The sequence below is a fragment of the Ictalurus punctatus genome, chromosome 24 (assembly GCF_001660625.3).
Source record: "Ictalurus punctatus breed USDA103 chromosome 24, Coco_2.0, whole genome shotgun sequence".
In the NCBI taxonomy this organism is placed as follows: Eukaryota; Metazoa; Chordata; class Actinopteri; order Siluriformes; family Ictaluridae; genus Ictalurus; species Ictalurus punctatus.
In genome coordinates this window covers 21984879-21997842 of record NC_030439.2, presented here as the reverse complement: position 1 = coordinate 21997842, position 12964 = coordinate 21984879, and the positions used below count along the sequence as shown (strand labels likewise).

Here is a 12964-nt window from a genome sequence, read left to right as displayed (position 1 = left end):
GAGTCGCTCGTTCACGCGACTACTCTTTGTTTTCCTAATTAAAGAGGCGTGCTCAGCTGTGAAACACCACAGTATTTAGTAATTGAGAAACGCTGAGCTGAGGCGGAAGTGTCAGCCCTTGTCGTGTGAAGACCGAGCTCGTGTAAAGACCGAGCTCGTGTAAAGACCGAGCTCGTGTAAAGACCGAGCTCGTGTAAAGACCGAGCTCGTGTAAAGACCGAGCTCGTGTAAAGACCTGCGAATCTACCTGCGCGAGTCCACCGAGCAAGGACACCAACAAGACACCACACGTGCTGCTAAGAATGATTTTTTCTCCCTTTATTCCTCTTGCTGTTTACTTGTTTACACAGGTAAATGGTAAATGGCGCACTTCTATAGCGCTTTTATCCAAAGCGCTTTACACTGTGTCTCATTCACCCATTCACATACACACTGACACACCAATGGTAGCAGAGCTGCCATGCAAGGCACTAACTTGCCATCGGGAGCAACTTGGGGTTCAGTGTCTTGCCCAAGGACACGTTTGCATATGGAGTCACGTGGGCCGAGAATCGAACCGCCAACCCTACAATTAGTGTACAACCCGCTCTACCACCTGAGCCAAAGCCGCCCCACCTGAGCCACAGGTACTAACACTAACATGTGTCATCAGCTTATTCCTGTTATTTGCCACAGGCGCAGACTGCAGCATACTCCCAGAAAAGTACGCAACTTGGACAACCTATGCATTGTGAATGTGGCCTCTGCAGATTCCCTCTCATTCTCTATAGGACTTTGGAACTGCCAATCTGCTGTGAACAAGGCAGATTTCATTCCTGCCTTTGCAACCCACTCCAACCTCAATGTGCTGGCTCTGACTGAGACCTGGATCCATGCTGAGAACCTGCTGCCCTAGCCTCCAACTTCAACTTCTCCCATACCTCACGTCCCAACAGACGGGCAAGAGCAACCTGTAGATCATCTATCCTCTTCCTACTCGACCTCTCTGCTGCTTTCGTCACTGAACCCTCAGATCCTCCTGTCAACTCTCTCCAGCCTGGGCATCACTGGAACGGTTCTGCGCTGGGTGGAATCCTATCTTTCTGACAGATCCTTCAAGTTATCATGGAGGGGAGGTATTTCTGAAACTCAGCAACTCACTACTGGTGTTCCACAGGGGTCAGTTCTGGGTCCACTCCTCTTTTCTATCTACACTTCATCTCTAGGGCAGGTGATTAGTCTCATGGCTTTTCAGATCATTGCTATGCTGATGACACCCAGCTCTATTTGTCCTTCCAGCCTGCCGATCCATCTGTCTCTGCACGTATCTCTGCTTGCCTGTCGGACATCTCGGTCTGGATGAGGGAACACCACCTTAAGCTCAACCTGGCAAAATCTGAGCTTCTCGTCATCCCAGCCTGTCCCTCAATCAACCACAACCTCACTGTACAGCTCAGCTCAACCACACTCAAGCCATCCAGGACTCTTGAGGTGACTCTTGAGGACAGCTTGACCTTTACAGACCACGTCTCAACAACTGCACAGTCCTGTAGGTTCATACTGTACAACATCAAAAAAAATCAGACCCTACCTCACCGAACAGGCTACACAGATACTAGTCCAGGCTCTGGTTATCTCAAAACTGGACTACTGTAACTCACTAACCTCGGGCCTCCCAGCCAGCTCCATCAAACCCCTTCAGATGATTCAGAATGCTGCAGCATGCCTCGTCTTCAACCAGGCCAAGAGAACCCATGTCACACCCCTATTCATCTCCCTCCACTGGCTTCCTGTAGCTGCCCACATCCAATTCAAGGCCTTGATGCTCACCTACAAGACCTTGTCTGGAACAGCACCCTCCTACCTCAACTCTCTCTTGAAGGTTTATGTTCCCTCATGCAATCTGCGATCAATTAGCAACCGACGCTTAGCAGTTCCTACTCAGGGTGGCTCAAGGTCCCTTTCAAGAATTAAAAAAAAAAAGAATAAATAAAAAATTTGCACTTACACCTCTACTCTGCGCACTTTGCTTTTTCTGGAACTCAATTAACGGATTTTGTATGGTAGCACTACTCGTATTGTTCTCTGCTTGATATATCGCTTTGCTTGTATTTTCTCATTTGTAAGTCGCTTTGGATAAAAGCGTCCGCTAAATGAACAAATGTAAATGTACATGTAAAACCTTGATGTCACATGATTCAGGATTGGCTGCCGAAATGTAACCTCGGTACGCTTATCATCATGACTGCCGTCAGGTAATTAGAGAACAGTTACGTGCCGGACACTCACCTGCAAAGGAGCGGGAATTGTGGGTGTGGCCGTTACGAGTAGGGGGTGGAGGGGGCGGAGCTGCAGCAGGAGATCTTGAGGGGGGAGGTGGGGGTTTACCCCTACTGGGGGCGTCAGAGTGTGTCCGATATGGTGGAGGGGGCGGTGGTTCACGAGTGTTCCGCGGCATCTGTGCAGGTACTGGAGGAGCTACAACAAGTCTAATCAGCATTAATAAAATAAACAAAGAAACAAACAAACAAAACAAACAAACAAACAAACAGGCTCACCTGCTCCACGACTGGGGGGGTCTCGTACTGGAGGAGGAGGACGGGCGGTGGCTGGGGAGGGGCAGGGGCTTGGTGGTGGAGGGGGCGGGGCGTGAGCTCGTGTGGGGGCATGGCCTCCTGCTGTGGGTTTCTTGCTTAACGAGTTGTGCCTCTGTGGCAGTTCAGGGGCGAGTTCGTTCACCGGACTGGACGATCCATTAGACACAGACAGCTGCTGGCGATATGGGGGTGGGGGAGGGGGAGGAGCTAAAGTGGACGAAGATGAGGAAGAGTGACTGCTGGCCGGAGAAGGAGGCGGTTTCACCGGAGGTGGAGGCGGAGCCGGTGTGGGTGGGAGGGGCTTATCACGGTTATAAGTAGGTGTGGCACATTTCTGAGAAGGAGTGGGCGGAGCATTGCCACGCCGACTTGCAGGAGGAGGGGGAGGGGGAGATGGCTGGTGGGCTGGGCTCTCACTGTCGTCTGGGCAACCAGGAGGGCGGGGCGCCGCAGAGCGAGACGACAGGGGCTGGAGTGAAGATCTGCCCACGGAACCATCTAACACACACACACACACACACACACACACACACACACACACACACAAATGTAATAAAGCAGCAATTTTCTGTGTGACTGATGTCATGTAGTGCATGGTGTAGGGTCCAGTGCAGCACTACGTTCTTGCATGTAGTGAGCATATATAGTGAATAGGAAGCTGTTCGAGATATCAATTTGAACGTTACAGAATGTAAAACAGAGATAAATAGCAGTGACAAAATAAATTACTCTGGACAAATACATAAACAAATCTAACATTGTAATAAACATTAATAAATAAATTCTTTAATAAAGAACTGTCTGCATTTTTCTTGTACCTCCCACAGGTCGCAGTTTAGGCACTCCACCTTGAAACAAGCCTCCCATTGGCTGCTGCGCTCCTGTGGACACACCTCCACCATTAGCCCCACCCCCAGCATTGGGTCCACTTCCACTGCAAGCTCCGACCCCTTTGGGTTCTATGAGAGAATATAAGAGTGATCATTCTGTGTTCATGTGTTATTGAACTCATTAAACACGCTCACTCTCTTACTCTCGATCATGGGAGCGCTGCGGTCATTAATCACGCCCACTTTCTTCAGTTTGGTCCCCTTACAGATATCGGAGAGTAGCTCTCCTCTGCCTTTCGCCTCATCCTGAGACAATTTAGGCGGAGTTGTGTTCGCCTTATAAATAAATACACACAGGTTAAAAAACAAAGAGGTGAATAAAAGATTAAGAAATATCATCAACTTGCATACTAGATCCTGTACCCACATGTTTGTTTAAACAGATTTCTCCAGGAGTAATTGAACAACTTCTAAATATAATCAATTCTTCCCTAAGCACTGGCTATGTACCTAAATCACTTAAATTAGCAGTTATTAAACCCTTGATTAAAAAACCTGACCTTGACCCCTCTCAACTGTCCAGCTATAGACCAATATCAAATCTCCCCTTATCTCTAAGATTTTAGAAAAGGTTGTAGCAAAGCAGTTATGCTCGTACTTACATAGGAACAACATTCATGAAATGTATCAGTCAGGATTTAGACCTCATCATAGCACAGAGACAGCGTTAGTTAAAGTAGTAAATGACCTTCTACTGACTTACAATCAGGGTTGTGTCTCGCTGCTTGTGTTACTTGACCTTAGTGCAGCTTTTGATACTATAGATCACACTATTCTCCTTGATAGATTAGAAAATGTTGTTGGTATTAAGGGAACAGTCCTCTCCTGGCTCAGGTCTTATCTGACCGATCGTTATCAGTTCTTAGATGTAAATGGTGAATTCTCCATGCATACTGAGGTTACTTTTGGAGTTCCACAAGGTTCTGTTTTAGGCCCACTGCTCTTTACTTTATATATGCTACCCCTAGGTCAAATTATTCGTAAACATGGAATTATCTTCCACTGTTATGCTGATGATACACAGTTGTATGTTTCAGCGAAGCCAGAGGACAGACAGAAGCTTAGTAAAGTTGAGGATTGTGTAAAGGACATTAGACAGTGGATGTTAATTAACTTCCTTCTACTTAATTCTGATAAAACAGAAATACTTTTATTAGGCCCACGTGTAGCTAGAAGTAATCTTTCTGATCACATGGTTACTCTGGATGGTCTTTCTGTTTCATCATGTGCAGCAGTTAAAGACCTTGGAATGATTATTGACTCCAGCCTATCATTTGATGCTCATGTAGATATTACTAGGATAGCCTTCTTTCATCTCAGAAATATTTCTAAAATAAAAAACATATCGTCACTACATGATGCGGAAATACTAGTTCATGCATTCGTCACCTCTAGATTAGATTACTGTAATGCCTTACTGTCTGGATGTTCCAGTAGGAATACAAATAAGCTCCAGTTAGTCCAGAATGCAGCTGCTAGAGTCCTAACTAGAACTAGAAGGTAGGACCACATCACACCGATATTATCAATACTGCATTGGCTCCCAGTAAAATCTCGCATTAACTATAAAATACTTTTATTAACCTATAAAGCACTAAATGGTCTCGCGCCACAATATCTAAGCGACCTTTTGGTTTTATATAATCCGCCACGCCTACTTAGATCAAAAAATGCAGGCTATTTGACGGTACCTCGAATAGTGAAGGCTACAGCAGGGGGAAGAGCTTTCTCTTATAGAGCCCCACAGTTATGGAACAGTCTTCCTATTAGTGTTCGGGACTCAGACACAGTCTCAGTGGTTAAGTCTAGGCTTAAAACGTATTTGTTTACTCAAGCCTACCCTGACTAGATTCTGTTCTACTACTTCGCAGTCATAATGATCTTTTTTCTCACGCTCTCCTTTCGCCGAGCCCCACACGAATTTATGGAGATACTAGAGATCCAGATCCTTTCTGCCTCTGGATGGAGCTCAAATCTTCTTTAATTCCAGACTGCTGGGACTACGGCTGCTCCTAACGCCATACAGACTTCATATAAATCCATAATGAACTTTTTCACACTATCTGTTGTTACCCAGATGAGGACGGGTTCCCTTCTGAGTCGGGTTCCCCTCAAGGTTTCTTCCTCTTAAAACATCTTAGGGAGTTTTTCCTTGCCACCGTCGCCACTCAGTGGCTTGCTCAGTTGGGATAAATTCACACCTTTAATATCTGTATACCATGTTGATATTTCTGTAAAGCTGCTTTGAGACAATGTCTATTGTAAAAAGCGCTATACAAATAAAATTGAATTGAATTGAATTGAATTACCTACATGTTTCTTCAAACAGATTATAGAAAACTCTAAGAATAAAACCACAAAAAACCAAAAGGAGTTTGGGGGACTGTTCCAGTCAGACTGAAGCTCCCATTGTGTGTCAATAACAAATGTAAGTGGACTCGACTCAGATGGATGGATATTTTCATTGCACAGTTACACATACTCAGTAATGACATGTACATATGTACGTGAATCCTCTGGGTGTCATTTACAAATGACAATGGATCACATCATGAGTCGTTCATAAAATGTAAGGAATCTGAGTCATTTTAGAGCATTAAGCAAACTATGGAGGGAGTCATTTTAAATGTAAGCGAATCACTTTAAGGAGTTATTCACAAGTGTAATGAAGTCACTGAAGAAGTCATATACAAATGTAAGCACATGTCTACAAGAGTCGGTCACAAATGTAAGTGAATCACACAAGGAGTCATTTACCAATGTAAGCAAATCACTTAGATTTAGACGTACATTTTTATTTCTGCTTTAAATTTATCTGCAATTAAATTCATCTTCCCCTTAAAAAAAAAAAAAAAAAAAAAAAAAAAAAGTGTGTGTGGGTGGATATGTTCATAGCATTATGCTAATAAATATTCATAAACCGGTGCTGTGATGATAAAAAAAAAGGTGCCCGCTGACAGGTTAGAATCCGAGACCCTCGTTGGTGTTTGTCAGAAGTTGTTGGGAGATAAAAATGAACCACTGAACATAGTGCAACCTCACAGCATGTGGAGCTAACCTACATTACTAATATACTAGCTGCTAATTTTCTAGTTATACACATGCTCACCTGGCTGAAGGTGGGGGGCGGAGGTGGGGGAGGGATCGGCATCCTGCAATGCGAGTGCGAGTGTGAGAGGCACTCAGATATTCACAGAAGAGCGCATCTGGAAATAAAATCCAGACACACACACACACACACACACACACACACACACACACAGAGGTAGTGACGTGATTGTGATAACAGCATCCTCCTGTGGAGAATCTTCATATTATTAAACATAAGAGCGACTAACGCAAGTCCAGAGTTTCACTCAAAAATATTCCAGAGTAGTATTCTCTCTCCAATAAAACAGAACAGCCAGTCAACATGTGAGTATGGAATCACCTGCACAGGTATTCTGAACTCTCAGATACTATCTGACACTACCTGGGAGCCCCGCCCCCTTCCTCACATCCCACGCTCTGGACTGAATCCATCAGTATGCTGGACATGGCTAACATTACACACACTGTACACATTTTTATCTAAAGATGTCACAAAAAGTGATTAAATATATTTTTGTTTTGGTATTGATCAGCACTCTCCTTCTCACCGTTATAAGCAGCTGCAGATGTCACACGTGGATACGGGACAAACGAATTCTAAAAGGATTATATAAAAATAATATACTGTTATGAGTTGGTTTATTTATGTTTATGGTACATTACTACAGAATCACTTAAAAATCCACCATCCTGAGACCACAAGTTCGAATCCCGATGGTGCCACAGAAATCTCCGTAGCCAGGAGTCCAATAGAGCAAAACTGGGTGTGCTCTCAGGGTGGAGGGGTTTACGATCTCTCCTGCATCTACAGCCAATCATAGGTATCCATGAGTTCATGCAGGCAGAATTGGGCGAACAACGCTTTCCTTCGTGTGTGTTACACCACACCCTGACAGTTTGAAAAGATCCAATCAGCTTTGCACGTCTAGGAGGAAGCACACCTTAGCGTTCCCCCTGATTGGTTAATATCAGTCATGTGATGAGGGAGAGCTGCCTGATAGGTGGAAACTGGCCATGACTAAATTAGAGAGAATCAGTATTGGACTGGAAAATGTGTTGGATGCTGATCCTGTGTTTGAGGCTGGTTTCAGATCAGTGTATCCCTCATACACTAAATAGGCCAAAAGTATGTGCACCCCTGACCATCACACCCATATATCCTTCTTTGTTGAACATTTCATTACAGATTTATTCCCCTTTACTGTTACAATGCGCTCCACTCTTCTGGGAAGGCTTTCCACTAGATTTGGGGGCATGGCTGTGGGGATTAGTGATCATTCAGCTACAAGAGCCTTAGTGAGGTTGAGGTCAGGTGCTGATGATGATGTGAGGAGACTCCAGTTCATCCCAAAGGTCTTCTGTGGGGTTGAGGTCAGGGTTCTGTGCAGGACACTCAAGATCTTCTACCTTCTTCCAACCTTCACACACCATGACTTCATGGAGCTCACTTTGTGCACCGTGTGTCACGCTGGAACAGTGTTTGGGTTCCTCTTAGTTCTTAGAGAAATTGTAAAGTTTGTTGTTGGAACTTTGTTTCTCAAGTTATTTTATTTTAATAGGGGACTAATTGGAGGAATTCAGGTTCTGAGTAAAACTGAAGGACGACAACAACAGCAGCAGCAGCATAAAAAAAAAAGAGACAAAAAGCTTTCCAGCAGGTGAGACTGAGAAAGTCTCTCTCTCATAACATTTACATTTTAATCTTAGCCTTCTTCACTGGGACTCTTAGTTATTTATCTGTTGCTCCTCAACACACATTTCATGGTAGGAAGTGTTTATTCAGCTTTGGGTAATAAGATAAATGACTGAATATTATTAAAAAGTAAACAAAAAGGGTTTCTTGGTCATTTAAAGTCTACCTTAAATCTGTGGTTGATGGATACAGTACTGTCCTGACCGAGAGATCGTGGGTATCAGGGAAATATATTAATCTACACTGATCAAGTTATCAAGATACTTTCAAGCTTTATAGAATTACCAACAGGTATCAACAGGTGTGATGGTCAGGTGTCCACATACTTGTGGTCATACAGTATTTACCACAGACGGCACTGAGCTGCTCTAATCCTGTAACATAACATTGCCTTTTTGTTATTGATTTTATTATGTATTGTATTTTATAGTTTATTATATGAAATTATTTTTTGCCATGTAAGAGATTTGTGTATTTCTATTTTTTAGTTTAACAAAACGTTAAAAAGCTGCTGATTTCTACGTCACTTTTTTAGCTACACATTTTTCTTTGTATCTTTTACATGAAATGTTTCCGTTAAAAAGCATTTAAATCTTATTTAGTCTTTAAAGAGTGGGGAAAAAAAAGATCAGATGGGTTTGAGAATCAGGGGATACTCACAGTTTCAGTATCTAATATTTACTCACACACTCAAATGATTAAAAACAAATACATTACTTCTGATATTAACATGCAGTGCTTCTGAAATCTCATGAATAAATTAATATAATTAAAGTGTTTACTCTGGCTGTGTTATACGTTTTATTTAATAAAGTATTAATTAAAATTTGTGCTTTTTGTCTTGCCACGATTATTTTTTTTAAACTAGTCTAAATCATTTCTGATTAACCATTACAGCTGTAACACAACCGTTTCAGTGAGTTTTATTTAAACACAATGTTGTAAACAATATTAAAATATTATAAATGTGTTTAAAAAAAAGGCATATTCATAGAGATTTTCTCCAGCAACTCAAACCCCTCTTTGCGACAGAAAACATCCAGGACTGATAATAATAATAATAATTATCATTATTATTGTTATTATTATTATTAATATTGTTATTAATCGATTGCCCAGGAGGCTAATACATGTTAAGCTAGGTCAATAGCATCATTAAACAGCCGATAGCAAACAGCATCACAATATTTACTTTATTCATATAATTATTAATAACTAAACTGCAGCGCGCGCTATCAGCTCCCAGTGTAACAGTTTATAAAGAATAAAAATCACAATAAAAAGTTTAAACTCACAGCTTCACATAAACAGATCGGCCTTTTTCTGGCTCCTCCTGCAGACTGAAACGCGCATGCGCGGTTCATATCAGCGGCAGGTGAGTTTGCGCCCCCTGGCGTCCTGGAGGTGACTGCCTCAAACATTAAATTGTTCTTTGATTTAAATCAAGAGCCTAAGCGTCCATGAATTATTCATTTTTTCTGTTTTCTCCTGAGTTTGAATTAACCAATAACTGTTTCCTCATGATGTAATTTTATCCAGAGAAATCTGGCGCTTTGTGAATGGGACGGGTGTTGCATGCATGTTGACATCTTCACTTGTTTAAACCTCTACACTTATGTTCACAACAGATTTTAATGTCTTATTCCTTTAAGCAAATTTCGCAAGTTTTAGAACATCTATGCTAAGAAATAAGCACAACAGTCTACAATTTGCACAATTACCAAATGCATATGTCTCGCTGATCAAAACTAAATGCATTGCTTCTCAGAGTCATACTCTCCAAATCACCTCATGCACAATAGTCCATTCAACTGTCAAAATCTATCGTTATATATTCCATACATAAATATCAAAGATATGAAATGTTTGTAATGTCTGCTAAATACACGATAAATTGGATGTCAGGTGAAATTTGAACTTCACTAACAATGGGAATATGTGAGAAATTCACAATAATAAACAGTTCACTTCTTGTCAACTTAGTCAAGTGATATTTAGGAGTACAGATATCATTAAACATTCATAAAGCTTTACCACAACTTCTGAACATGGAGGAACCTGGCCAAGTTAACCATGAACAGGGCACTTACGTACTCATGGAAGAGGAGGAGGAAGGGGAAGAGGAGTAAAGATGTATGGTGATGTAGTGAGGGAAAGAAAGCAGTAGAGAAGAAGAGGCAGAAGTATACAAGAGCTGTTCCATATGAAATACTGGCCACATTTATGGACCATGTCAGGTCCAACTAAATGTCTAATAATAATATTCTCTCTCTCTGCACATGCTTTGAGTATAAAGGAAACACACAAAGCTTTGTGGCACTTTGCCAACTTTTCTATTTTTTTCTTTTTACTGAGAGAAGAGCAAAATTACTTATAAAGACAGTAAACTGATGTTAAAACAGTGATTGTGAGCAGATGAAATGGCTTCTGAGGTTGGTGGAGAGATGCGACAGGTGTGTACCGGAGAGTGGAGCACAGGTGGAGGATGATGGTGGTGGGAGAGCAGGTCAGTTGTGAGAATATATATTTTACTTCCCTTATGAACAAGTCTAAGGTGGTGTTCATAGGGGTGAATGACATAGTATCAGTTTCACCTTTATTAACACCTGCTATCCAAAACCGCAATCTAAAATGTGCCTCCATTGATGAAAAATGAGGTGATAAGGAGTTGGCTAACTTTGGGAAGTTCACAGGCTTCATCAAAAGGATTCTGCTTGGCAGTAAAAACTCAGCAGTGAAATATGTCCTGTCCTTCCATAGACACCTTTTTGTTTCTTTATAACTGAAATAAACCTTCAAGTGTAACCTGACAGTCAATTGTGGACCCAACCACAGACTCAAACAAAAGACTCTTCTTTACTGAATCAGGAGAAATAAAATAGTATAGAGGGAAACAGGCCATCAAAACTTGGAGCTCTTCAGGATTGAGATATATATATATATATATATATATATATATAACCTGGGATATTTTTATCTGTTTGTTTTTCCTTCATTCTATTTCCATCTTGTTTCTCTTTTTACACCCCTTTATCTTTTACTCTTTCCAGTTTCTCCTCTTATTTGAGTCATTGCTCAATTACAAACAATGCCATGCCATGCATTGCCATACCAGTCACCCCTCTACAAAGGTGCAACCAAGAACAGCGCGATAGACTGACCTTAAATATCCTGCCTGGCAGATGTACACAATCCAGGTTAATCAGCCTGGAGGATTCTGGGCAACTGAGTTCTCTGGAATGCTGCTCTCACTGTGTGCATCTGCTGCCCTCTGCTGGCTGCCAGCAGTGTAGCACAGCCTCTTACATAGACATACACTCACAGAGCACTTTATTAGAAACACCTGTACACCTACTCATTCATGCAGTGATCTAAAAACCTCGGACTATAGTGTGCTGTGATTGTTGGAGCCAGATGAGCTGGTTTGAGTATTTCTCTAACTGCCGATCTCCTGGGATTCTCACACACAATAGTCTCTAGAGTTTACTCAGAATGGTGCAATAAAGAAAAAACATCCAGTGAGGGGCAGTTCTGTAGATCGACACACCTTGATGATGAGAGAGGTCGTACAGGCCAGACTAGTTTGAGCTGACAGAAAGGCTACAGTAACTCAGATAACCACTCTGTACAATTGTGGTGAGCAGAAAAGCATCTCAGAATTCACAGCACATCAGATGTTGAGGTGGATAAGCTACAACAGCAGAAGACCACACCGGGTTCCATTTCTGTCAGCCAGGAACGGAACGCTGAGGCTGCAGTGGGCACAGGCTCACCAACACTGAACAGACGAATACTGGAAAAACGAAGCCTGGTCTGATGAACCTCGATTTCTGCTGAGGAACACAGATGGTAGGGTCAGAATTTGGCACCAACAGCATGAATCCATGGACCCAACCTGCCTTGTGTCAACAGTCCAGGCTGGTGGAGGTGGTGTAAGGGTGTGGGGAATGTTTTCTTGGGGCACTTTGGGCCGTTAATACCAATCAATCATGGCTTGAATGCAACAACAATTTGAGTATTGTTGTTGAACGTGTACCTTCATGGCCACAATTTACCATCTTCTAATGGCTACTTCCAGCCTGATACTGCACCATATCACAAAGCAAAAATCATCTCAAACTGGTTTCATGAACATGACAATAAGTTCTTCAGTGGCCTTCCCAGTCACTGGATCTGAATCCAATAGAATTTTCTTCACCTTAATGATGATAAAATTGATGTGGTAGTGTTCACCCCCTCCAGTGCTACTAAATCTGTAATCTATAATGAATGAACTAGGCCCTTTCACATCTAAATTATACCATCAGGTAGGGAATCTTGGTGTGATTTTTGATTCCGACTTAAAGTTTGATATAAATTCTATGGTAAGAAGTGGCTTTTTTCTTTTAAGGATCTGGAGGTTGTTATACATGCTTTTATTTCTTCCAGATCGGATTATTGTAATTCATCGTATTGTGATGTTTCTCATGCCTCATTATCACGTCTACAGTTAGTCCAAAATGCTGCAGCTAGGCTTTGGACAGGGACTAGGAAACATGCTAGTATTTCACCTGTGCTGGCATCTCTCCACTGGCTCCCAGTTAAATTCAGAATTCAATATAAGGTTTTACTATTTGTTTTTAAGGGTCTAAATGGCTTGGCACCTCCCTACATTGTGGAACTACTTCAGCAATATACGTCTTCTAGCCCTTTAAGGTCATCGCAGTTTCCATTTA

At 42.0% G+C, this 12964-nt stretch overlaps 1 protein-coding gene across 2 annotated transcripts in view; it reads right to left on the bottom strand.

Annotated features, from left to right (window-relative positions):
• wipf2b (WAS/WASL interacting protein family, member 2b) overlaps positions 1–9615 on the bottom strand; it is a 12855-nt gene extending 3240 nt beyond the window's left edge. Inside the window, exons 1-7 of one of the 2 annotated variants that reach the window (XM_017455096.3) lie at positions 9545–9615; positions 7105–7153; positions 6576–6672; positions 3610–3742; positions 3395–3535; positions 2538–3074; positions 2269–2457 (exon numbers count right to left, since the gene is read on the bottom strand). In XM_017455096.3, the coding sequence (XP_017310585.1) occupies positions 2269–2457; positions 2538–3074; positions 3395–3535; positions 3610–3742; positions 6576–6617 (1042 nt within the window). In that variant the 5' untranslated portion in view covers positions 6618–6672; positions 7105–7153; positions 9545–9615. The remainder of the gene's footprint in view (positions 1–2268; positions 2458–2537; positions 3075–3394; positions 3536–3609; positions 3743–6575; positions 6673–7104; positions 7154–9544) is intronic. The other variant, XM_017455099.3, reaches the window with a different exon arrangement.
• Between the last annotated feature and the right edge of the window lie 3349 nt (positions 9616–12964).